We start from the raw sequence: 27,495 nt of genomic DNA on the forward strand, positions 1-27,495 counted from the left end.
TTGCACTCTTGTTTAAATTTTATTATCATAGTTATTAGTAATAAACTAATAGAAACAGGATAACTAAAAGTTCAGGAGAAAGAACATTTTCCTTATGAATTAAAATGCATGCATATGCACGTGAGTTACTTCCTCCCCACATTCTATCCTACTGTACAGTCACACAAAACAGTCCCCAGAATAACGTGAGCAGCTGACACCCAAGCTGAGCAAAGGACCCCAACTGCAGAAGCCCCAGACTGATCTGGGTCTAGATGACAAGCTTTTCCACACTAAGGGTACTTGTGGTTTCATCCTCTTCATTTGACCCAAAATATCCCGGAAGGTCCAGCATCCTCTGCTCGGCCTCGGTGAGGCGGAAGGATGTATTGTCATAGAAGGCGAACTCGGGCTGTGCTGGGAAGCTCTGACACCTGTCTTTTCTACCCTGAGAAGGGCTCAGAGGGCTGACCCTCTGGTAGCTATCTTTGGGGGCAGTGGGCGAAGGCTGCTTCCTCGAGATGCTCCTGTGACTGGGGGATGGGCCCCTCCGAGCTCTGGGAGGCTCCGTTCTCTCACCACCTGCCAAGAATCCTGCTTGGCGATCCCCCAGGTCTGGTTTCCTCGTGGGCTGCCCCAAGGTGTAAGATTTAGGGAGAGGGCTTAGCGGACCGCTGGTTCCACCTGCCCCTTGGAAATGGTCCAGTTTCTCAGGAAACGCGCCGGCGCCCCGACTCGGAGGCCGACAGCGGTCGTCGGCCTGGTCCCAGGGCCGCGCCCTGGCGCCGTAGGCCGGGGCCTGGCGCGGGGTCAGCGTGGACATGCTCCTCTCCCTGAACGGCCGGGCCTGCCTGGCCTCGTGGAAGCTGGCCGTCCTCCTGAAGTGGGAGCCCCTGGGGTGGCTCCGGTCGGGCGGGCCCCCTCGGCCGCCCGCGTGCCGCGCCTGCGACCTGCGGATCAGGGTCTGGCTGGGGCTGACGGCGCAGCTGGCCTGCGGGGCGCCCGCGGGCGGCCTCTCCGCCGCGCCCGCGCCCGGCGCGGGCTGGTCCGGGAAAGGCGATCGGATGCGGAACTTGCTCGCGGCCGCTTCTTCGGGGCCTGGCGGGTCTACGGGCGCGGTGGCCGCGGCGTCGACGGCGGTGTCCGTCAGCGGGCTCTGGGACACGTGGTACACCTTGGTGGTCTCCGTCAGGCCCCGCTTCTTCATCTCCTTCAGCTGCTGCTGCGCGAGGCGGTAGCTAAACAGCGGCGGGATTATCTTCTGCGCGTTGGACTGGAAGCTCTCACTGCCGGAGGCCTCGTCGTCCGGGGCCACCGGCGCGCTCGGCGCGCCCCGCCGGCAGGTCAGCGGGATGCCCGCGTCGCCGGGGCCCCCCGCCGGCCCGTCGCCCGCGTCCGAGAAGCTCCCGCGCTGCTCGCTCAGCTCGCAGATGTTCTCCTCGTCCGAGTTCTTCCGGAAGCTGGGGGAGTGGATGGAGTTGTGCCGCGCGGGGGTGCTGCACTTCGTGGGGCGGCCGAACTTCCGCCACAGCGTGATGAGGACCGTGGCAATGATGATGAACAAGCACAGGGATATCCCGGTGACCGTCACAATGTTGTTGGACTTCACTGGACCCTGAGGCGGAAGAGGAGATGGACTGGATGGCTGGAAAGCTACAAAAAAAAAAAAAAAAAAAGGAAGAACAAATGTACTGTTTTCTTTGCATGTGTTTAAGGTCTCTGGGTGGCTTGTTCTAGTTATGTGACAACTAAAGAAAGTAAAATAAACAAGAACTAGGATATGTAGTCATACATATATATTTATATGTATGACTACAAATCCTAGTTCTTGTATAATACATATACATATATATGTATGTGTGTGTATGTATGTATGTGTATGCGTGTGTGTGTGTGTGTGTGTATGCTGGCAGCTTAAGCCAAACTGAAAAACATTGACCCGTAGAAGTCAGGTGACCAGATAAGTAACAATCAAGGTGACTTGGGCTCGCTAGCATTTGCTGACACTTGCCTCAAATTTTCTACATAGAAGCATCATGAAGAAAGTGTGAAGGTAAAATCAACGTTTTCACTTAAGGTACATATGGGATATCTGTAGTTAAATGTACCTTTGTGAGATGCACATGGGAAAATTCTTACAAGTATAAAACTTGAAATGCAAAATAATTTAGGTAGGTCGTACCTAAATTAGATCATGTCAAGAGAAATTAATACATGAAAATAAAGCTTTTGACATCGTAACTCACTTTTCCCTTCTAATATCCAGGATCTGTCTTCCAAAATGTCGAAGCCTCGGCTTTCTCACTCTTCTACTTTCATCTATACATTCCCTTTCCTATCCTCCATGTGGCATTGATTGTTGTTCTTCCCTGCTCTCTCAAACTGGTTTGTCCTACAGTCATTACAAAGATTCACCAAGACGTAGAAGCCACCTAGGGCCGTAGCCTGTGCTGCCATTGAAATACCTGGGAATCTAAGATCAACTTATATCACCAGGCCTCACCTCTCTTTTCCCTTTGGTCACTGTCTACCATTCAGGCCTTCCAGTCACCTGTCTGATCTGTTTTTCCCCATAGTCTTATCGTCAGTGACCCTGAACCTGTCCCTCCATGCTCCCCTTTCTCTTTCCTACCATACCCTATGGGACACCTGACAACCAAACTCAACATCCAGAACCTTTCCACAGAACGCTCCCTTTACCTCCTTGCCTTACGTGAGGCCTGGATGTCCTGCAGGGCATGGCTTCTCCCCACCCTCTTGGGGGGAAGCTTGACACATACTTTATAAGCCAACAGGGCCAGCAGCAGGTATGTCCTCAGCCTTCTTATTTCTAATTGTCACTTTCAACCAACTCTTTTACTTCCATATCAAACTTCTACTCTCTTGATGCCCAAGCCATCACTTCTCGGTCTTTCGGTTAAGATCAAGTGTGATGCTCAAGCAATCACATGGCACTCCTACTCCTCCCTCAACACTGTCATCTCCCAATCTCATGGCAGCCATCAGTCACCAGCACCTGGGGCCCTGTCTTCCTCATCATCCCATAGTTAGGACCATCTGGATGACTTTGATGTCCATACAACGTATCATACCTTCCCATTGTCTGTGGTTGCTCCTGAGATTCCTTCTGAAATCTTAGACTTCAGAGCCCACTTTCTGGCTGTTTTCTTCCTCTCGCTCACTCATTATTACTGCGCTGGTTATCCAACCTTGCTGCAACTTCTGATTCACTAACCCCTCGACTTTCTCCCAATCTGTCAACTACCTCCTGGCTTCACTTCTCTCCTTTCACCAATGATCCATCACTGAAACCATTCTCCTGCCAATAACCTCAACTCTCTGACCTCTACTACTGAGCTATACCCCTTTCCCTGTTCTGTAGCAGAATTCCATCCCTAGATAAACCCAGACATGAATTCTCAGCTGCTGCAGCCAGGTCCTGGTAAAGAAAATAGCTCACCCATGCAGGCGAGTACCTCTGCATGATGACAGCACCCATCCTCAGCTGCCCACAAATCCTTCCATGGGTTCCTAAGCAACTCTCTCTTCCATTCCCTGTAATACTGCATCAAAGTTCCACCACCTTCTTCAAGCCTCCTATCTAATCCTCTTCCTCAGCAATCTTCTTGGTCATGAAAAATAGAAGCTTTCAGGCAAGTGCACCCAAGCTGCTTCTGCCATCCTCTCCTCCTCCATACGCTTAGCAGCAGCTGCACCTCTATTTACTTCTTTCTCTATGGACTTAGTGGAGAAGTATCCTCCTATAAAGAGGAGTCCGCCAAGTGCTCTCTAGGCCACCCTTCTCCAGGATAGTCCCTCTATACCAGTTACCTCCAGCTGCTTCTCTACCCACCTCCACAGAAACATGCTCAAGCTCTTCACACTTTAAAAAGCCATCTCTAGAACCCCCTCACTACTGCCACAGCCCTATCTTGCTCCATGTCTTCCCAGCCAAGCTTACAGAAAGAGGAGTCCACCTTTGCTGACTTACTGCTTCTACATCATCACCTCTGGCTCCTACAATCTGCTGCCAGGATTCCAATGAAACAGCTTCAAAGTCATTGATGACCTCATTGCCAAATTCAAAGAATTCTGTCCTGATATTCCGTGACTCTGTTGAACATGTCCTGTGACTTTTTCTCTTCTTGGTTTTATTCATAACACTCATTTATCTAATTTGGGGAGAAGAACATAAACTTTGGAGCCAGGGAGGTCTAGATCCCATCATGACTCCACTAGCTTTACTTTCTCCATTGATGTGCCACCAACACCATCACCTCCACATGCCTCAAACTCCATCTTCCTCTCAGAACCTGAGCCTCCTCCGATACATCTGGTCTCAAAGGAATGGCACAACTGTCTATTCAGTGGCCAGTGCTAGAATCCTGGATTTCATCCTGATGCTTCCGTCTCCATCACTTGCCACATCCAGAGTCTGTGAATCCTTCTCTACTGCTGGTGCTTCACTTTTCACCCGGGTTACTGAAAAACTTTTAATAGGCCTTGCTGCTGCCACTCCTACCTATCCTGATGTGGACTCCACACTACAGCTGAGAGGTCCCCCTAAAACCCAGGTCCAAACCTTCACAGCCCCTCAGGCTCTGGCTCCTGCTCACCTGTCTGGCCTCATTTTTACCACTCTCTCCTGGCACGCTATCCTCTAGCCACATTAATTATTTTCAGTTCTCTGGGCCTCAGCGTGCCATGTTCTTCCATGCTTTCACACCTTTGCTAAAATTCTCTTTCTCACAGAGTTCACCTAGGTGACTCCTACTCAGCTCTCAAACTTCAGCTCAAAGATCACCTCCTCCAAGAACAGAGGTATTCCCAGCATGGATTATCAGCCCTGAAAGCTTCCATAGCAAGTTTTACCTCTACTGGTGCAGGCTTTATGCTGTACTGTATATTATCCATGTTTATGTGTCTGCTGAGCAACTGTATCATAAGCCCTTCCCAGACAGGGACATGTCTAATCTATATATTCCCAACCCCAGTAACTTGCACATGGTTAGTACTCAATAAATGGTAGATTAATAAAAGTACTGATTCATTATTAAAAAGGTAATAGCAAAATGATCACTATCCCACCAGACAAGATGTCGGTGTGATGGCAATTGAATCCTCCTCCTTTCATTGAACAAGGTGGCCGAATTACTACACCTGGACCTTGGCACTGAAACATCATTTTAAAGCAAGCAAACAAACAAAAACGAAACAAACAAAAAGCCTCTAAACTCCCAACCAATGGAAAATAGTTGAATGATGAAAGATTTGTTTCCTGACTTACCACTTCTTTCATCTGCAGTGGCTGCTGATGTCAGGGGGTAGAACCACTGCCGCCGCACACTGTGGGCCTCTTCTCTAACCTGTGACCTGTGACTCCGGCTGGCTCCCTTCAGAACCACAGCTGGAGAAAGGCCCCAAAGCCGCTGGCCTCATCCATCTCTGCCTTGTCTAGTCTTTTCTCTTTCACCAGAAATTAAGATTTCCTGATGCTAAGTAGCCTTCAAATAAAACTTTACATTTCCAAGGAGTGGAAAACAGGTAGAACAGGAAAAAGAGAGCACTTGTAAGAAATGATCATATTTACCCACATACGCATTTATCTGAGGACCACTTACAGCAGAAGTAGGGGTGCCTTGTAGCATTTACCCCTTTTGCTAATATGTAATGTACATATTTCTAGTTCCCACCCAGTATTAAAGAATTAAGATGCCAGAACATGAAATAGCACCACGTATCCTCAAAAATGATTACTAATTTCAGGATATTGATGCTCTTAGAAAGCTAGAACAGCCTGTATATAAAAGCAAAGTATTTGAGATAGGTTCTTAGTATAAGGTCAGGTCTAGTCCCCTGCTTTCTAGCTTCATAATCTTGGGCAGGTCACTTGCCTTCCCTGTGCCACAAACTCGTCATCTGCATGTGGAGATAATGATGTACCTACTTCATATGTGCAAGGCACTTAGAAAAGTGCCTGGTAGGCAGCAAGTTCTCTAGATCTGAGCCCAGTATAATAATCTTTAATGTAGAGTTATTGTGAGCTTTAAGTGAGATGATTTATTTAAAGTGCTGGCAAATAACAGATGGTCAATAAATGGTTGATGCTTTTTTCACTTCAAAGATGCAGTAAAGGCCAGTGGAAATTGACTCTAAATTCGTTTGAGTATTATGGAATTCTAGACAAAATATCTTGATACCACATGCCATCTCAGAATTCAGAAGAACAGGTGGAGTTGAAGGAAGTTATACACAAGGAAAGAACTGTGAAAAGTGAAGGGACTTATAAAGAAAAGAGTAGACAGAGAAGAGAGCCTTAAAAAACAGTAGGAGATATAACTGGAGAAAGAAGAGATTCAGGGTATGACCCAGAGCTTATTAAAAAGAGGCAGGCCTACGACTAGCAGAAGAGCCTAAATCTTAAGCTGTAACAGGTAAAAAGGAGAGAATGTCCTAGGATACTGGAATAAAGTGAAAAGGCCTGTAGCATTGGCTAGAAAGGCAAGATTGAAAGAATGATTTTTTAAGGTCACAAGACACAGACGCTGACCAAGGTGTTTCCAGGTGCCTGTAGTTTTGACTGAAAGGTGCTTTGAGATCCAAACACAGGAAAACAGCTAACTCCTTTACATCAGAATGAGACAAGGAAGTAGGGATGGTGTTTTTTTAACCTGGAATTGCGAAGTGGAAAAAGTCAGAACTTGACAGAAGGACTTAGATTTAAGAGTCAGGAGCAGAGCAAAAGCCAGCCAACTAAATGTAGGACCAGTTGTGTATCAGAAGGTAGGATGGTGTGTAAGAACAGGATTGGTAACTGTAACCTGTGGCAAATAAATTGGATCTGGCTCCATATGCTCCATAAGCTAAAACAAATCCAAGCTCAGCCATGTGTGCATCACATCAATGGACAATTCACATTAAATTCTCATTGAGCACCTACTAGTGTGTGCCTTCAAGATGCTTGGAGCAGCGGTCCCCAACCTTTTTGGCACCAGGGACCAGTGCTCCTATGAGAATCTAATGACTGATGATCTGGGGTAGAGCTAAGGCGATGATGCTAGCGCTGGAAAGCTAGTGCTCACCTCCTGCTGTGTGGCCAGGTTCCTAACAGGCAACAAACAGGTACCAGTCTGAGGCCCAGGGTTTGCTGACCCCTGGCTTAGAGGATGAAGGTAAGACTAGTCTCTAGAACCTAGAGTCTAGGTGATAGAAGAACTCTCCCTACATTCCTCTGGGTAGGCAGGTAAAGAATAAATACAGGGCCGTCCAGAGGATAGGAAAGGGTACCTTGCTTCATTTTGACAAATAATGATCTGTGTGGTCTCCTGGAGCTTCAATGGGATGATAAGAAAAAAAATTAATGTTTTTCTATGATTTTGTTGACGAGAAGTAAAGGGGTAAGAAATAAAAACAAAAACAAAAAATACTGGGAATAACCATCTCTCCCATTTTTGTAATTTTAAAAATGGTTTCATATGTCTGAATCCATAATTTAGATAGATTTCCTTTCTTTCTGCAGTGTTAAACCCTCTGTCATCTCACAGGCAAGCTGTCCCCAGTCAATGACACATTCATAAGTACAGGGTTAGCACTGCCAGGAACAATAACAAAGTTTCAATGAATCCACTCCTGAACTCATCAGACAGTTGGTTTTCAGTCAGATCTGGGTTCAGTAGCCTCTCTAGGGAGAGGATCCCAAAGGAAGAAGGATACCTACCAGCACACTCCTCCAGGGAACAGAGGGAGGTCTCCAAGGACATTCCAGGGCAGCCAGGTCTGGAGGGGAAGGAAGTCAGGCACACGCGGCGACGTTCTCTGACACCGTCCCCACACGTGGCACTACACTGGCTCCACGGCTGCCACAGTCCCCAAGTTTCTGGAAGGACATTAGCCATGCTTTTACAGCTAGTTCACTTGAGAATCAGAACTGCCCCCAAATGAAGCAACAATACTCAAACCTTGGGCCTCGAAAAGTCAGTAAATAAAAACATTTCCAAAGATGAAGAAAACTGGAAAGAGTGTTGCTCCTATCCTTAAAAGAAAGCTGTATAAGCTACAAAATGTTAACCTTTCTAGAACCCATCAGAAAACTAAGGTCACATGGCAGCCAAAGAGCCTGAAATATAAGAAAAGCCAGGCTCCTCTAAGTAAAGACAGATACAAACATTGCTTCCTGAGACAGGTGCCAGGCTTCATACAACTGGTGAGAAGAAGTCATCTAAAAATGTAATGCACTGCCAGAAGCCTAGTGTGGGCCAGCATGAGAACACAGAAGCCCTGGGAGCCACTTGTCCAAGGGGCTCTTCTCCACACATCTCAGCAGACGCTAGCAGGGCTGCGGGGAGGCGCAAGGCCAGAGAAAGTCTCTCTCTTGGTGGAGGCCTACGGAGGGAAGGAGCCTTGCTGTGAGACTCAAACCTCACCTGGAACCCCCTCCCCATCTGGTCAATCAACAACAGCCTCAAGCACTGGGGGCAAGGCAGAAAGCCCTGTCACTCAAAGAGTACCTGGTGAAACTCGATGCTGCTTGAGAATGAAAAAAAAAGAAAAAGAAAGCACTTCACCCTTGGAAAGAAGCAGAGAATATCCTGGGCCCAGATTATTAGAGAGCTCCTACATCTGGAGGGGCAGGATCATCAATAGGCCCCATTCCTGGGGCTCTGGAGCACAGCACTTGCCTAAGGCTCAGCTGGCACAAAAATATGCTCTCCCACTCCCCCTGCCCAACCCCAACCCTGCACCATGTTAGCAACTACCGAGTATAAATAACAACAGCCTACTGCAGGGGCGTGGGCAAGTGACAGGTGAAAACCTCTCTGATGTGCAGGCTCAAGCCTAAAGCTGAGGATGTAACAGAAGCACGGAGAAAAACCCTCTGGCAACCCAAATCCTACCCTAAACACAAAGTAACATTAGAAAATTCTGAACTCTGTTATGCACTGAAGGCAGACATAGCAACAACCCAAGCACAGCTCAGTTCCTTACTACACTGACCCAATCCCCACACTGAAGGCCTGCAAAGACAGGGTATGCCCATTTCCAGGCTAATACTATTTACCAGTGTCTATGGTTCTAAATAAGATGTCCAATTTCAACCAAAAATTATGAAACACAGGAGAAACCAGAAAAAAAAACAATAAACTATCAAGAGAAAGTAATCAAGAGAACCAGACTCAGATGTGACACATATATATGAACTGTCAGAGAGAGAAGTTAAAATAACTATGGTTAATATGTTAAAGACTTTAGTGGAAAAAGTGAACAGATGAAAATTTCATCAGAGAGTTGTAAACTAAAAAGTAGATAGAATGCTAAAATTGAAAGCATGGTAGCGGAGATGAAGAATGCCTTCTAGAGTCTCCTCAGTAGACTCAATACAGCTGAGGAAAGAAAGAGTGAATTTGAATATAGGTCAATAGAAATCACTCAAACTGAAAAACAAACAGGAAAAAGGTGAATAAAACAATAGAAGAACCAAGGGCTGTGGGACAATATCAAACAGTCTCTTACACATCCAATTAGAATCCTGGAAGAGAAAAAGAAAATAATGTCCAAAAATTCTTCAAAATTAATTAAAGACAGCAAACTAAGTCCAAGATGCTCAGAAAATACCAAGCAAGATAAATTTTAAAAAGCAAATAAAGGGGAGGAAAAAAAATAGTAGATGATAGAGCCTCTGTTCATCCCTTTGGCAACCAAATCAAAGTTGTGACAGAAACAAGGAGCAGCAACAAGGAAAAATCGCCTGGGATCTAGATGAACAAGCCATGCAACCAAGGAGAAATCCAAGAAATGACACTGCAACGGCAGAAGGTAGGACAGGGCAAGGATGTGGGGCTGCCCAGTCTTGAGGGGCTGAGTGAGACAGAGGCTGTGGCGGCGGCAGACGTCTCTTAAAGGGGCTGCATCTGCGAGTGGATTTTCGTGGTGATGGACCTGCTTGCTCTGAGCACCAGTGCCGATTTGGCTGTGCTCAGGGGGCACCAGGGACTTACAGGAAGACACTGTTGCAGTGAGGGCTGAGGTAAGACTCACTCTGTACAGAAGTGCCAGTAGTAACCATTGTTCCCTGTTGAGCCCTCCCTACTGCAAGTGCGCCAGACACAGCGCCACCATAGTAATGATGTCATCAAACTGTATTACAGAGGTCGCTTCCCTCAGAGGATTCCCTGAAACCCTGCCTCCCCAACTGATGGCCCCACCCAAGCCACATCCAGATACATCCCCAGCGAGTCAGGTGCTCCTTGCTGAGCAGTGCCTAGACGCACACTGGAGGCAGCGGGCCTCCATTTCTGCTGGGGCCTTTTGAGGCAACTATAAGCACAGCATCTGTGGATTGCTTGCTGAATCTTAACAGGTGGTCCTGGAGGGGCAGACATTTGAGCTAAATTTGGCCTGCAACTGAACCCCTCTCAGGACTGTGCCACTGGACACCTACTACACAAATCCACACTAATAAGACCGGGAGACTTAGGAGCTTTGCTTAGTATATAGAAACAGATTCAGAAAGGCAGCCAGAATGGGAAGACAAAGAAGCAGAAATCATATGAGAGAACAGAACAGAGACCCAGATATAATGGAATCAAGTAATCTAACAGATGCAGAGTTCAAAACACTGGTTATAAAGAGGCTCAATGAACTTTCAGATAAATTTAGTGAGAACTTCAACAAAGAGATAAAAAAAAAAACCATAAAAATGGAAATGGAAATTGTAAAACGGAACCAGTCAGAAATGAAGAACACGTTATCTGAGATGGGAAGTATATTAAATGGAATAAACACAGGAATAAACAAAGTGAATAAAGAAAAGGATCAAATGTCCTATCAAGAGGACAGGAAATCCAAGAACACACAATCAGAATGGCAAGAGATAAAAGATGCCAAGACTACAGAAATAATTTAAGGAGCATATGGGACACTATTAAGGCTTCGAATATCTGTCTGATTGATGTAACTGAAGAAGATCAAGGTGTTGAACAGATGTTTGAAGAAATAATAATGGAAAACTTCCTTAACCTGCCGAAGGAAATGGATATAAAACCCCAGGAAGCTCAGAGAATTCCAAAAATCAGGGATCCAAAGAGGCCCACACCAAGACACATCATAATTAAAATGCCAAAGGTTAAATACAAAGAAAGAATATTAAAAACAGCAACAGAAAAACAGTTACCTACAAGGGAATACTCATATGACTGGCAGGTGATTTCTCAAAAGAAACTATACAGGACATAAGGGCTTGGCAAAAAATATTCGACAGGATGAAGACCTCAGGATCTACCACCAAGAATACTTTTTCCAGCAAAGTTATCAGTTAGAGTTGAAGGACAGAACAGAGCTTCCCAGACAAAAATAAGCTGAAGGAATTTATCACCACCAAGCCAGTATTACAGGAAATGTTGGAGGGACTTCGTTAAGAAGAAAAAGCATGTATGAAAAACAGGAATAAAGAATGGTAACAACTACATTCCTATTAATAAGTACCTTAAATGAAAAAAGAATTAAGTGCTCCAACCTAAAGACAGAATGGCTGAAAGGATAAGAAAACAAGACCCTACATATGAAAAGGAAGAGAATGGAAAAAGATATTGCTATGATGGACCTAGAAGGTATTTAAGTCAGAGAAAGATAAACACTATATAATTTAACTTATATGCAGAATCTAAAGAATAAAAAGAACAAACTAATCAAAAACAGACTCACAAATATAGTGGACAATTTGGTGACAGACAGAGGGGAGGGGAGTTTGGGGGCTGGGAGAATGGGGTGGAGGGTAAAAGAAGTACAAATTAGTAGCTGATGGATGTTTACAGGGATGGGGAGCACGGCACAGGGAATGCAGTCAGCATTAATGCGTTGGCTAGGTGGAGGGTCAGTGGAGGGAGGAAGCAATTGTGGGGATCATTTTATGAACTATACAGATGTCTAACCAATGTACTGTACAATTGAAATAATTTAAAATTAATTAAAATTTTAAAAAGCAAATAAAAACTTTGTGGCAGGATGGAGTGAGGAAGGTGGAAATACATCACACAGAGAAGAATAAAGATGAGAGTTATTATGCAAGCCAGAGATAATGGAATGATATCTCTAAAGTACTGAAAGAAAAACTGACCAACCTATAATTCCAAGACCAGTAAAGATATCTTTCAAAAATAAAGGAGAAATAAAGACTTTTTCAAACAAAACTAATAAAATTAATTACCAGCAGACCTTCACTACAAAAAAAATGTTAAAAGAAATTCCTTCGAGCAGAAGGAATATCATAACACAAAAACTCACATCTATATAAAGAAATGAAGTGTGCTGGAAATGACATTTATAAAGATAAAATTTATTTTTTTCTCATTTTATTTATTTTTACTTTTTATTATTATTTATGCCCACAGCACCTGGTCTTCCTAGGTGGTCTCCCACCTAAGTACTAACCAGGCCCAACTCTACTCAGCTTCAGACATCAGGCTTATTCAGGGTGGCTTGGCCATAGATCATGGATTGTGGCTCCACTGGTGCTCAAACCCAGGACCTTCTGCATGTAAAGCAGACATGCTAACCACTACATTATGGAACCACATCCATTTTTTTTCTTATTTTAAATGATCTAAATATGATCTGAAGCAAAAGAGTAATAATGTAATATGTGTTTATAACATATATAAAGTGTATGACAATAATCACACAAAAATTGGGAGTGTTTTGTTAAAAGGTCCTCACACTACAATGAAACAAAGTGTTATTCGAAAGTAGATTAAGAGTAATTTGATATATATTGTCAACTCTAGGACAACCATTAAAAACATTTTAAGGCACAATAAAACAATAGAGTAGTTTAAGTAAGTCATAAAAGAAGAATAAAAGAAAAAACAATGAAACAAATATAAAACTAGCAAGAGTGTAGATCTTAATCCAACCATGCAATTATCATACTAAATATAAATAATCAAAATGCACCAGTTAAAACACAGAGATTGAGAATGGATAAAAAAGCATGACCCAATCACTTGCTGTTTAAATGAAACTCATTTTAAATATAAAAACATAAAGAAGTTAAAAGTAAAAGAATGGAAGAAGTTATACCTTGGGAACATTAATCAAAAGAAAACTGGAGTGGCTATACTAACTAATATCAAACAAAGTAAACTACAGAACAAGGAATATTACCAGTGATAAAGAGGGACATTAAATAATGATAAAAGAGTCAACTCAGCAAGGAGCCTTAACAACCCTAAATGGGGATATACCTAACATCGGAGTTTCAAAATACGTACAAACACTCCCAGAAGTTATTATTGACTGATAAATACAAACTTCTCTTTCAAGCATATAGGCAATCGCTTCCAGATAGAATAATTGAATAGTCCCCTATAAAGAATTATCTTAAGTCCCTTCTCTATTGGCACCCATCCAAACCTACAACTCAACACTAGGCCTAGCCATCTAGTCATGCCAACACCAGGCACCAGAACACCCTCTACATAAAGGTCTCTCTTCATCCTTCATAAGCAAAAACTCACAATGCAGTCAAAGGTACATAAAGCACTACCAAAACAGGAGACTGCGTAAGGCAGATACATTCCCAGGTAAGCCAAGTGGTGCAATCTTTGGAGTGAGTCATGGAACATGAGTTCTTTACGGCAATTAAAAGTCTCTGGAATTTACACAAGAGTGAAAGCATTACAAACCAGTATTCTGGACCAACATCAACTGAGGTGTGGTAATTATGTTCCATCCAGAGGTTCAGCTGAACACAATATTGATTCTGTGCCTCCCAGATCACATTGCAGCTCCTCAAATGGCAGAACAATGAGCCAGCTTTGTCCTCAAGCTTCAGAGATGTTCAGACACTAAACTCTCAGCACTTGCAAAGCTTTGGGAATCTGATATTAAAATTTCTCTGAGTTAAAGTATTGTGATTTATTTTTGAAAAATCTACAGGGAATTCTACCACTGTGAAATCTAAATTGAAAATTAAGTCAATGTACAGTTTATCCTTCTCTTGTGCTCATACAAGAGTTAAAAATCCTTTTGCTATTTTTTAACTCTTCTTTACTTTCAATAAATATAATTTATTTAAATACATAGTCATTTGTTAAAATAAAAACAAAAATTCTATTAGTTGGGGCCAGAAAAAAATCAGTTTTGATAAAAGCATGAATCTTAATTTCAAAAAATCTCATTTTGAAATCTTTTATCTTTTTCTCGAAAAAGTAAAATCATGGTTTGTAGGTTAATCAACAATAAAAAAATAAATATTTAAGCTAAGTTTTATGTCTTTTTATTTCTAAACCATATTAATCAAACAGGAAACAGAAAATCACTCAGAGCAATGAATAAATCTAATTAGGTAAATTTTTAAAAATACCTTAAGGAAATCTACCTGTTCCCTGAAGATTTCTGCTAATAACTTTGGGGAAACTACTTGGCAAAATGGGAGCTCATTATATAACTGGAGTTCAGGTATTAGAAATGAAAAGCAAGATGACCAATATTCGAAATAGTCTTATGAATGAAAGGCTGTTTTGTTTTACTATGTTAAGATGTCTATACATGCCCTCACACTACATGACAAACCTGTTAGGCCAGGAAAAATATCTTTCCAGATACTTCAGAGGATATTAATTCTAAATGAGCAAAATTTGTCTGGAATTGGGAAAGGGAGATTTGTTTCCACCCTCTAAGACTATTTGAAGGAGTATAGCCTGTGAAAGGTTCACCTCTGCAAGACATTTTGCTCAAGAGACTTAAGTAACTAAACAAAAGATGGTTATAATAAAATTCTATAGACATGAATAAGGAGCTAGAAGCAGCAGTGGGAGCAAAGGCACCTCATTTCAGACTTTCTGTTCAGAGAACAAAGCTCATTTGAATTGGACCAGCTGCTCATGCCTGGGCCAGTGGACTCCAAAGGGAGTTGTTACATGTCTACTAAGGGAGGTGGGCAGCACAAGATGAACCAGTGCGATGAAGAGGAAACTATCAGAACTTTTTTTCAGTCTAAGAGCTTTATATCATTATATATGTGGATTGACAGGTGGTTGTATGGGAGGCAGTATAGTATAGTGGTAAAAGTAAAGTCTCAAGACAGCCTAACCCACCAGTGGTGGTGAAGCCACTTAGCCACCAATGACCTTAGGCAAGTTACTTACCCTTTCTGTGCCTCTACTTCTTCACCTATAAAAATTGACAATATAATAAACCTAATCATGGGGTTGTTATATGAATTAAATGGTTTACTATTCATAAAGCACTCAGAGCAGTGCCTGAGCAAAGTAACCACCATGTAAATGTGTGCTTTATTCCGTCAGATGGTCACATACAGCATGTCAGATGCCCTAAAGGAATCCCGAAGAACCGCAGGAGTTCCACTAGGTGGAAAGGTTTACTGGTTTGTTCACTTGCAGAGAACTGTGGAATAGGAAAGCATCCAAGCATCTGCTTATGAAGTTTTTAAATTACATTTTCTAGTTTTAGGTAAATTAACTTCATAAGGTGGACAAGTGGCTTAAAAAGATTCCAGAAAACAAAGACAATGCTATTATTGAAAGCACCAGCAAATAAAAATAAAATGACATAGGTGAAAGTATACCTATTATCGGTAAAAAGCTCTTGTTCAGTCACTATGAAGAAAAACAAGACCAACTAATCAGAAAAACAAGCTGGCCAAAAAATTTTAAATTATCGAGTAAACTATGTATTAACTATATATGATTTTTATTTGCCCCCCCAAAATCTATGTGAATATGAATTTATAACCTCTATTATTAATTCTCAACTTTACCCTAAATACTTTTTTTTTTTTTTTTTTTGCTTTGAGATGCAGGCTCCATACTCGCTGGCTGAAACCCTTGGGGCAGATATGTTCAGAATACAGAATTTCTCAATTGAGATTTTTGCAAGTTATTACAGAGCCTGTGTCATATATTACTAACACTCCTTTAGCAGGATCTCGGGCAGCATCCCATAATCAATCACATTAACATTTCTGTAGGGAAAATTATAAACATTCACACTAAGTAGGATAAATGAAGATCATAAATAATCATTTTTGGTAACATGTATTATATATTTACATACTAGCTTAAGGTCCTAAGACACATTTGGGAAAAGAGACAAGTATCCAGCACATTATTCCATTTTCAAAAAGAACTAATAAGAAATTCAGTGGAGTCAAGTCAGTGGCTCACAAAAATCATAGTAGAGTTCATGAGGTTCTTGAATGATGCCATTTGGCAAAAAAAAAAAAAAAAAAAAAAGACAGTCTTTAATGATGAGAGCTGTCAATTTAAATGAAAAATTAAAAGAAGGGAACTTGATTCAGCCATAAATTTTTATACTAAAAACACAGGAAGTCACCGAGGTTCCTATCGCTAGCATAAATTTCATCAATCAGCCCAAGTCAGAGCAACTGTTGGGCAGCCACACAGAGAATCTGGGGTCCCCAGGAGCACTGAGCCCCTCCAGGTAGTGCTTGCAGTCCTGCTGCTAGATTGTGTCTAGTAGTTGCAACTCCACAGGGAGCCCCTGAGCACCCTCAGCCTGGACATACAGACAACCACTCCCTGTTCTGCCCCTTTCCAGCATCTCCTCCTACTGCTGTGGGGAAAAAACTCAGTCTTTACACACTGGGTAGAAGAACCTGGGGAAAGCCTAGGAGCTGGGAGAGCCAACAGGTAGGCTTCCTGCTTCCAACGTCTGTTCATCCAATGGCCTAAATGTCTTTACTCCCCTTGGTTTGTTTCCACTAAATTCAATTAAAATTCTTTTTCTTTTAACAAGTAACTTCTTTTGAAAAGGCAAGTATATCTTGAATGATTAATTCAATATAATTGTTTTTCTACTAATACTTAGCCGAGATTAAGCACATCTGAGTTCAATTTTCACTTTAATAAACATGTATTGAGTACTGTTAATATGCTAGGCATTCTGAGTGGGCCAAATCAAGATCATAAACAGCTTCATGGCTGCACAGGTTGGTTTTTGCTTCCCCAATCTGGGAGTGGGGAGGTGATGGTAGCGGTGACAATGTTAGCAGACAGACATTGAACGAGCAATGACAGAAGCGATAAAGGCCATGAAGGGGAACTGAGGATAACAACCGACCTGTGCCAGCTGATGGCAAGGCAATTTAACTAGTCTGGGTCAAGGAAGAGTATCCCAAGTGGAGACTTAGGAAACGGGTTAATGTTAACAGGTGAAGGGGAGAGGGGAACGTCCCACAGTGACTACGGGGTGAGTGCTAGGGTGGACCCTGTGAACTCTCATCCTCCTGTCAAGTGCAGTGACTGACAGGGGAACAGCCTCAGCTGACCTGAATTTTAAACAATCCCTCTGGCTACATTGAGAGAATGAAGTGGAGGGGGAAACCAATTAGGAATCTATTGCAAGATTCCAGATAAGAGAAGATGGAGGCTTAAACCAGTGGTGTCAGTGGAACTGGGGAGATGTGGAGAGATTCAGACATTCAGAGATTTTTTTGAGGGGACAAAATGCACAGGCCTTAGTGAATTACTTATTGGTGATGAAGAGGACGACTCCTTGGTTTTTGTCTTGAACAATGATGGATGGTGGAGTCAGCCCTACACTGAAGAGCAGGTTTGGTGGATAGGATGATGAGTACAATTCGAGGCATGTTGCTTTTGAGGTGTCTGAGAGACATCTGAGGGGTGACAGCTAGTTAGCAGTGCTTGGAAATGTAGGGGAGAGATGCCAATCTGGAGTCACCAGCATCAGCACAGTAATCACCCAGATGTGTGTCAAGAGTAGAAAATGTAGACACTCTAGTACAAGAAGCAGAAGTCCAACGCTTAGGGGATGTGGTGAGGTGGGGGAACCAGCAGGCAAAGAAGACCATGAGGGAACAGCAGTAAAATAAGAGGTAAACAAGGCAAGTGTGATGTCACAGACACAAGGTCAATGGAGAGATGGACTGAAAAGCTTCCGGGGATTTGGGAACCTAAAAGTCACCCACTGTCTGCTTTCATGAGAGCATTGTTAGGGGAGGGGTGTGAGTTTGGAGTGGGTTGAAAAATGAATGTGAGGCAAGGAAATGCACCCCAAAGTGTAGGTGACTTTTTCAAGAACCTGGGCTATAAAACAAAGAAGAGCTTAAAAGGATTTCTCAGGAAGAACCAGGTGATGAGGGCTGATTTGGTTTGCTTTTAGATGAGAATTAAGTACATTTCAAAGCTGATGAGAATGAGCCAGTAAAGAAAGGACAGAGACAGAGGATAGAGGACATAAGGATTAACAGAAGGTTCCTGAAATGGCTGAGAGGCTGGGCACCACAGTGGAGGGGAGGGATGACTTTGTTCTGGAGGAATGACACTTCTTCCTCAGTGACAGCAAAGGAGGTGAAGAGGATGGGACGGATGCCTGCAGGCTTACAGAGATTTGGTGGGAGGGTGAGGGAGCTTGCTCTTGATGGCCCCCAGCTGCTTGGTGTGTTAGGAGGCAAAGTCAGCTCAGAGTTAACCAAGGGGCAGAGGCGAGATGTGAGGGAAGAGAGCAGAGGAGGTGGGAAGAGTGGTTGTGGAAGACAGAAGCAGAGCCAGCCAGAGCACCTTGCTGGGCAGCACCGTGGTCCAAGCTGAGGGTGGAGGCATGACCCACCCACATCAGCCTCAGCCTGCCTGAGTGTTACCTTCTCGTGCAGCTTGAGTACAGTGGGTGGCCAGCAGATGGCTGGACCCATGCAGAGCTGGGATGTGACCTGGCAGGTGCACTGGAAGGACAACAGGGCAGCGTTTAGGGTATCAGTAGGAGAGTGATTGATGGGATGGGCCAAGAACCCAGGCTGCATAGAGAGAGGTAAGTGCAAGCAGGGAAGTAGCCACCGGGCAGGGAGACAGTCAAAGGAAAGGGATTTCTTCAAAGGAGAAAAAGTGGGTGAATATGGAGCAAGAAACACTTGGGGTTACAGAGGTGGTTGGAGGTTTGGGCCATCGAGGGGCATAGGCTTGGTGGGGATGAAGACAGAAGAAGCATGTACGTGTAGCACACAGTCCCTGTAAGGTTAACCTCTTGCCAAGACCAGGCTTGCACTCAGGAAAAGGGAAAGAAATGCAAATAAGGGCATGGACATGAATGGAATTATAATAACCCACTTCTTTGTGACTAGGCAGGGCATTATGCAAAGAATTTAAAGTTTTTAGAAATCTTGCTCTGAAATCTCACTAAAGAGGCTTCATTCTTCTAATGAAGGATGTGAGAGTGAAGAGACATGCTCAGCTAGAGCAAGCCAGAAGTTACTAAATACAGCTTGGGATTTAGCTTTGAATTCTGATCTTACCTGCCATGGTCTTGCTGTATGAAGCAATAATAGCTAATGTTTATTGGTGCTTCCCATATGCCGGGCATTATGCTAAGAACTGTACACATTTATTTCATTCAATTCTTATAAATCTCTGAGGTAGATACTCTTAATAACCCCACTTTACTGGTGGGGAAACTGAGACATAGGTTAAGTCAGCAGTGAGCCTTGTATGCTTACCAGCACTCTTCATGTCTCAGATAAGGATGATAATGCTATTTGGGACTTCATGAGAAGTGAACCATGAAAATGAAGGTATAGTTCATAGAAAATTAAGTTCGTCTAAACTCAAAATAATAATTTTGACTGCATAAAGGAATCGATTTGATTTTTAAAAAGTTTAAACCTCAATACCAACCTATATTTCTCTGAATTAGCATGCACTCCTGCTCCTTGGCGGAAAACTGGCTTCTGCTTGTACTGCCGAAGTCAAAGCAATATTTATTCCTCCCCACGTCAAACAAAGTGCAGTTGAATACTGTTCTCCTCTGTCCCAAGGTCAAGCTGTTTTCAGCCAGCCGAACGGTCCTTTCCCCAGGGCGTCTGGGGGCCTCCTTGAAGACGGCAATCACCCCTTGGACGAAGGTGCACGGTGGAGGCAGCACCATCACTTCCACCCCAGACTCACATGTGAGTTCCGGCACCATCACCAATTTGTATCCAAACCTCTGAGCCAGGTCGACGGGTCCTGTGGAGGTGATGACTGAGTCTCGGCCGAGCAGCCTCAGTACCACAGTGACATAAGCTTCTGGCCCCACAGGCGCACAGCCAAACTCGACCCACTGACCTTGAGAGAGTTCTGTCCTCTTGCTGCTTCTTATCTCCAGAGGCTGTCCTTGACTTGTTCCTGCCTCGGGAAGACTGCTGGTGAAGATGACATCCACCAAGATGTCAGGCTTGTCCACAGGGAATGGACACAGTGGCTGACTGGTGAAAAGGCCCACCTGGAAGGTGCCTTCTGCTGTCTTGGATGTCCTATTGAGGTCGACGCGAAAGACGGGCCATTCCACCTTCAGAAGGGCACCTTTCTCCCACCAGGGGACTGGAATGCTGCTGTCTGTTCCTTCCGGAGTCATCATGAACCAGTAGTCACCAGCCTCCTTGAAGTAGAAGCACTCAAACTCGAGTGTCCCCTGGGACTTGTTGGTCTGAAGGTACTTAGTGGTCACAGTCTGGTTGGTATTGGCCTCCAACAGCAGCACAGATACATTCCTCAGCGTCCCATTAGCACCATCAGAAAACCGGAAATCCACAGACACTGTGGTGTTGCTTAGCGCTACATGTCCTGGCTCTCCCAAAAGGAGATACTCAGCTTCTCCAAGAACTGCAATGAAACGTTCAGAATGCATTTTACAAAGCTATATTTGAGCAGCACTACTGGAGGCATCGAAGAAAAAAATCACTATAGACACAAGAGAAGTTGAAACTGAGCTAAGGCTGATGTAAAATGATGCTGAGCACTGATTCTGGGGGTTGGGCACTGTACGGTTTCCATTCTAAAGTGCCTCTGTTCCTTTATCTTCATCTTTTATGGTTATGTTTAAAATGACAAATTAGTGATACTCTAATTCAAAACATTCAATAATGTAACATATCTGCAATGAAAATCTATACAGCAAGAGTAAAAACTGACAATTCATTAGATAAAAATCTAATACTTCTCTTTTCTCATTTTAATCATATTTTGGTGTTTAGGTATTTGGGGGAAATGGATTTAAAGTGAAGTGAGAGAAAGCTTGGTTTAAATGATATAAACTGCTCTGATTACTTAAAATATGAGACCCTATTCAAAATCAGTATTTTCTGATACTTAAGACAAGTACTTGGGCATTTTCACCTAAAAGAAACCAGTGGCCTGGTCATATGAGCCAGAAATTTTGAGGCAAATAAGATATGGTGACTCTCTATTCTGCATGGGTCATTCGAGGGTTAAAGTGGACATTTACGAAATACCCAGGCTTGTTGCTGGCAATTTTAATGGCATTATAGCAACTGCTATTGGCCCAGATAGGGTAGATGACTACTAGCCACAAATATCACTCTGTTAGGATCAATCACATCTTTTTAAAAAGAGACCCATCAGAGCACCTGAAGTAAAGAATGGAAAAAACACAGACACAGAATCCTTGTTTCTATTTTGAACCTTATCCAAATACAAATCAAAGGAGACAGAATTTGGCAATGCAACAATCAACTGGCCCATGGCTAGTGTAAGAAACAATTTTAGATTCAAGGGACTGCTGTACCCTTTTGGCATGAAAAACACATGTGTAAATATGAATTTATTATTCTTATTATGTATACCTCATGCATATATCATACATACATATCACATTGTGTGTGTGTGTATCTCCAAAGGGCCTCAATGTGTTGTTTTGGCTGATTTTAAATATACCCTTATATGTATTCAGTGATTATTAGAATCGGCACATGAATATATTGGCACATAGAGGTTTTTGGTTTTTCATCAGCTCAGCACTTCATTTATTTCTTATTTAAGATGAGGTGAAATACAAGATATAAAGCTTGGATAGACCTGAATGCTTGATCATCACTAACATGAAAACCCTACCCTAACAGGATAAAAATTTTTTAATGTATTGGGCTGATTCTGGTGAATAAAATTATATAGGTTTCAAATGTACAATTCAATAATACATCATCTGTATAATGAATGCACTGTGTTCACCACCCAAAGTCAAGTCTCCTTTCGTCACCATATATTTGACCCTCTTTACCCTTATCTACTTCGCCCCCTCCCCGCTTTCCCACTGGTAACCACTAAGCTGTGGTCTGTGTCTGTGAGTTTTTGTTTCTTTATTTAGTCAAAACAGAAGTTGTAAGATACCTCCTTTTCCATGGAGACTATTCAAAGTTGAAGAAAGTGGCTGATTCTGGTGCAGTTTGTATGCTCGTTCAGAGCTGACCCAGCACCTTTTTGTGAACAGGTGCATGAAGAGACTCCAGTGCTCACTGGATTAAGAGTCATACACCACTTAATAATTAATGGAAGCCTATTGACAATGACAAGGATTATCGATGAAACAGATAAGATTCTGATTTGATGGACAGTGAATGAATGAAAGAGACATACATGGCCAAGTTGGAAATAGAGAAAAGATACAGTGGGTTCCGGCAGCAGCAGACAGAAGGCTTTCACTAAAGACAGAGTTTGCTATTCTACAACTCCTGTTTTTACTGACAAGAATACCGTCTCATTTAGAAAATTTAGTTGTATGCCATCCTGACTACTACAGTATAGTTTTCTGTATTCTTTCTTTTCCTCTCCCCTGATTTCTGTATTGTATTTAAAGGAACTAGTGTCTCAACATAAGCGTGTTGCTTTAAAAAAAAAAAAAAAACAACAAACAACTAATTCGTAATGGCATATTTTGATCAACATCAAATGAAGAAGCAGGGAAAACCCACATCTATGAAACTACCTCCTCTTCCATTTGTAGCCTGTACACTCAACTTTTATGATCTATGCTCCATTTATGCATAGATTGTTGATTGTTGTGTTGCCAAATACTTGTTGCTGCTGGTATGCATTAGGAGATAGATGATTTCATGCATAATAGGTGTATATAATAGGAAAATTTTTATTCTCCTATTCCAGTAAGACATTTTATACTCAATAAACATCCTTGCAGACTTTGTTCAAATGGAAGATTTTGATGTCTTTATCACTATGATACCACGGACACGTCTATAAGTTTTCGTATGAGGTTGTTACATGTAATCTGTTTTTAAGTAGGAAGAAATGACTTTAAAAGAAATGAATCCCAGACTGGTTTTCCATAAACCAAGCGTCTTCTTGTTTAAATAAACTTATTTAAAAAAAAAAAATGATTGAGGAAGGAGATTCACCGGAAAAAATTAACAGTACACACTCTGGTCCATTTAACTGGCCAGTGACATTACATGAGCCAGGATTCTCTTCTTTTGGATCATAGTTTTTTCATCAAAATGAAAACAATTTCCACCCTACACCATCAACTTCTTAGATGTTTGTGAAATATCTGGAAATCATCAAAGCTAGTATACTATGAAGTCTATTGGTTCAGTAGTTGCATATGTCTAAGAAATTAACTACATATTTAGTTGAAACAAACATAATGAAGAAAACTAATATTAAACACCTACTGTATGCTCAGACATTCAAAGTGTTTCACATTCTTGATTCTATTTTATCATCACAACAACCCTGTGAAGTCAATATTATTGATAAAGTTAAAAGGGATTAAGAAATTCATCTAAGGCACATGACTGGCAATGACTGAAATTTGGATTGGTTCCAAAGATATTCTAGCAGAAAAACTCTCCTATCAAGTGAAATCTTATGTCAAGTGAAATTCCAATCTATAAAACACTATTTCATATGTGTGTGTGTGTAATATATTTATCTACAATTTGTTAAATTTAAAGTGAGTAGTTTTTATTATCTTTTTAAAGATTTAAAAATACATCTAAAGTGAAATTTGAATCAATAGTGCAGAACCTTAAGAGAACCCAGGGTTGCAAGAATGACAATTTAAAAGGTACTGCACCCTTATTTGCCTCCTTCATGCAGGTACATCAACATTTACTCATTTATAAACCTCACAATTGTGTTTCCTCACTGATCCCTACAGCATTAGTATACTCACAAAACTCACCACAGTCACAGAGCACCACGAACAATAGATTTGAAAAGTCTTTCAACATTCGTTTCATTCTGATCAGCAAAATCCCAGGTCTTTGGTCTCCTCATGTCCTTTCTCCCATCCAAATAGTAATTTTTTTTTTCAAAAACACCTGAAAGTAGAACCTCAAAAAGATGATGGCTCTGTTCAATATGACCCTTAAAACAGTAATAATGAAATGATAAAAAATATTCTAAAAGTCAAACTTCCTAGGTGGTACTGAAAACAGAAATTACACTAATTTTCACTGGGGAAATGACCCGTAATTATTCATGTCCCATTTGTTCCATTACGGGTTACCTGTTAAGAACATTTGGGATACCCAACACCAAGATTATTTTTGCAGAAGACCAAGTCTCATCTTTGTAGTACATCCTAAAGCAGAGTTTGTTATTTGCTTAATGTCATCAAAGCTAATAGCTAATCTGGATAATACGTCTTCACATATTTATCTGCTTGACATTTCACAGATTTACTAAACTTTAGCAAATTTACTAAAATTTTTGCCAGACTTTTACTTTGCATTGTGCTGTGTAGCCCTGCCTTGCTTTCACAAATAGGCTTACTATTTTTCTTGAACAACTGGTATGTTATCTGGATTGCTTCGTTTCTTTATGCCTAGGAGCTATACCAAAACTATAAAACCTTTTTAAAAAGGTATCAAAGAGCATTGTGAACTCCATGTGGCCATGACTTCCCTTGTTTAGGGAACTCTAAAGAGAAAACAGAGAAATAACAATTATCATCATCTGTCAGTCTTCTAGTACTTGTTGCTGCTGGCATGCATCAGGAGATAGATGATTTCATGCAGCAATCTTCCCAGACCACCTAGGAGGGCAGGAAAGACCTTGTCAGCCTGTGTTTCAGAATGGTTTGTAGGAGGAGGCACTTGCTTTGATATAAACAACTGTTAGACTACAGAATAAGATGCAGGGCATTTAAGTACTCTTTTTCCCACACTAGAGTCTAGTAAACTGTAGGCTACTAAACATAACCAAATATATATTTTCTTCATGTTTATATTCCCATTATCCAGTTAATAATTTTAATAAATATAGTATACTCCAAAAATATGTATGTTATATCCATTTAGATAAGACAGGAATTAATTGAATTAAAAGGACTGAAATAATCAAAAATTTACCAGAAAAAAAGAACTGATGTGTCTCTATTAGCTTTCTTTCTAGAGGAGTTGGTTGAACAAAGGAAATACTGTACTTCTTCAAAGGGAAGCAGAAATTTGAAGCATAACTATGCAGATGATTATGGCTCCATTCCCTCCCCAACAACAAAAATAAAGAAAATTCAGTATTGCTGGAATTAGGCACAGATTTTACCTAAATCCTTTCTTTGAACATGGACTAGTAAACTTGGCCAAAGGCAGAAGGTGAGCATCATGTATCACCCTGGCAAGATGGGGTGCTTAGGGCAATTAAAACACTGATATTCAGTAACTATAGTAAGGAAAAACAAACCATCCCTAGCTCCCAAAAGTTGAACTGGCTTCTCCTAACATGCTTGCTTCCCTGCGATAAACATTTTTTAAAGAAGCTCCTAATTACAACTAATTTTGTCATTTTGACACATTTTCCTTAAGAAAATGAGTAGTAAAACCTAGAACAGTGTGATAATTTATGTTTTGGACTGAATGGGAATGGAATTATAAAATAAACCAGCCTATCTGAAATCATTTTATGAATATTTTTAGTGTTCCCAACCTTTGAAAATACTTACTTCAACTAGCTCGACCATTAATTTGAAGACTTTAACAGAGTACCCCAGAATGAAATGAGCATGCAAGGTAAAAAATATATAGCATATTTTTTGTAATCTTGCTTGCTTAATTTAACCCATTGTGTTGTTCTTAATACAGTTCAGCTACTTATAATGTTTGACTTGAGAATTGTTTTTTAAGAAAATAAGAACTTAGGTATATTTTCTGCACATTTAAAAATACTTCCATATAGCATTTATAGACATAACTATTTAAAATTCTAAATGTGTCAGGGTTGGTGGAGGTTGAGAATATTCTCAATGGCTAATGGCATCATGCCAAGCTCAGATCCCATGTTTTTGGTGAAACCAGTAAAGATAAAAGCCTACAATGTCTTCACAGCTGTAGAAAAAAGACAATAAATTACGCCTAAAACTCATGGGACCAATGAGAATAAAAGGGAAAAGAAAAAGAGGCAAAGTGCTTTTGCCCCTTCTGACAATCCTGCACTTGCTTGCGTGTGTAAACACCTAATAATAATGGTATTTATTAGGAAGAAATCCCTAATACCAAAGTGGCCTGTGTAAACTGGCTTTATTTATATATGCAGTCCAGTGGGCTCTGCCCTGTCCCACGGGTTCGATGCAGCTTCCCTGGGAAGCTGTGTGCACTCCCCACATCTATTCAGTTTTCCAAAATCCCCCGAGTCAAGTTCAAGCTTGGAAATGGAGCCCTGTGAGTGTCGTCAAAGCTCTCTTAAAATGAGGTCCGTTTTGAAATGCTTATATCTCATACTCTTTATATCCCAGAAAGGATTTCTTTTCCATAAGAAGCCAACTTGTTCTGAAAACCTTGGTAACTTGTTCTGAAACTCTTAGTATCCCAAGACGCTCTTCTTCAAGGGTCTCAACTATTCGGACTTAAAACCCGTCTACAGTCGGCCTCCGTCCCTTGGCAACACACCTGCGCCCCGGGAGAGCCTAAGTCAGGCTAAAGTCGGGACTCGTAAGATACGGAGACGCGCACATTTAGAGCTTGTCCCCTGGGAGAGGAGCTGAGTTCCAAGAGGCCAGGAAAGGGGACTGGGTGCGTCGAGGGACTGGCACCGTCCACCTGTGCTTTCGGCCTGAGGGGAGAGGTGGGGGCGGCAGGGTCCGGGAGGCACTGTCAGATCCCGGCGGAGCCGCAGCGGCCCTGGCGGCACAGGAGCGCCTGCCGGGTCGCAGAGGGCTCTTCTTACCTCTCGGGACTGGCGGGAGCAGCGGCCCGGGCCGGGACGAGCGTGGTGGCGAGGAGGGCGCGGGCAAGAGGCCTCAGGGCCCACAAGATCTCGCGCCGAGCATCCCGCGTCCCGGGACTGCACGCCCGGCCCGCCGCACTGGCCTCCCGCAGCCCCACCCGGGCCCGCCCCCGACGGCGCGGGTGGGCGGCACCGAGAGGGCGGGGGACCGCGAGCCGGCGAGGCCCCACCCCGCCCGCCCCGGGCAGCGCATCCTTTCCTGCCCGCGCCCGCTGGCCCGCTGGCCAGCTGGGGACGGGAAACGCGGCAGGAAACGTGCGCAGCTCGCCGGGGCCTGCAGGAGCGGGCGCGGACCCCCCACCCACACCCACACACCCACAGCCCGAAGGCGGGACCCGGGTTTTGAGGGCGAGCCAGAGGTCTCCGGACGTTTCAAATTCAATCACTTCTCCCTTGTGTCATTTTCTTTTGGGGGAACACAAAGTAAGTTATTAAAGTGACATAACTGGTGGGTTGTAAACATGGCTTCCACCCCAAAATTGGTTTCTCAAATGTCATTAAAGACTTTAAA

General features: G+C 42.5%; 1 protein-coding gene across 3 annotated transcripts; it reads right to left on the minus strand.

The window, feature by feature from the left end:
• THSD1 (thrombospondin type 1 domain containing 1) lies at positions 1 to 27,065 on the minus strand. 3 transcript variants are annotated; one of them, XM_016131375.2, is made up of 6 exons: positions 26,925 to 27,065; positions 24,738 to 24,798; positions 23,944 to 24,082; positions 19,644 to 20,609; positions 7,697 to 7,855; positions 1 to 1,632 (listed from the first exon to the last, which is right to left on the minus strand). In XM_016131375.2, the coding sequence occupies exons 3-6, from the start codon at positions 23,999 to 24,001 to the stop codon at positions 251 to 253; spliced, it is 2,565 nt and encodes an 854-aa protein (XP_015986861.2). In that variant the 5' UTR covers positions 24,002 to 24,082; positions 24,738 to 24,798; positions 26,925 to 27,065; the 3' UTR covers positions 1 to 250. The 3 variants fall into 3 exon arrangements, with proteins under 3 accessions (XP_015986861.2, XP_015986860.2, XP_036084413.1); XM_016131374.2 differs by lacking the exon at positions 24,738 to 24,798; XM_036228520.1 differs by lacking the exon at positions 7,697 to 7,855 and having other exon boundaries at positions 23,944 to 24,798.
• Between the last annotated feature and the right edge of the window lie 430 nt (positions 27,066 to 27,495).

The sequence above is a fragment of the Rousettus aegyptiacus genome, unplaced genomic scaffold (genome assembly GCF_014176215.1).
Source record: "Rousettus aegyptiacus isolate mRouAeg1 unplaced genomic scaffold, mRouAeg1.p scaffold_m13_p_11, whole genome shotgun sequence".
Taxonomy (NCBI): Eukaryota; Metazoa; Chordata; class Mammalia; order Chiroptera; family Pteropodidae; genus Rousettus; species Rousettus aegyptiacus.

Excerpts from the sequence above, each read along its gene's own strand:
- THSD1 (XM_016131374.2), bottom strand. The coding sequence starts at position 24,001 with ATGAAACGAATGTTGAAAGACTTTTCAAATCTATTGTTCGTGGTGCTC. Across the intron at positions 20,610-23,943 it reads CGTGGTGCTCTGTGACTGTG|TTCTTGGAGAAGCTGAGTAT; the intron begins GTGAGTTTTGTG and ends GTTTCATTGCAG. Across the intron at positions 7,856-19,643 it reads GCTAATTCAGAGAAATATAG|AAACTTGGGGACTGTGGCAG; the intron begins GTTGGTATTGAG and ends ATGTCCTTCCAG.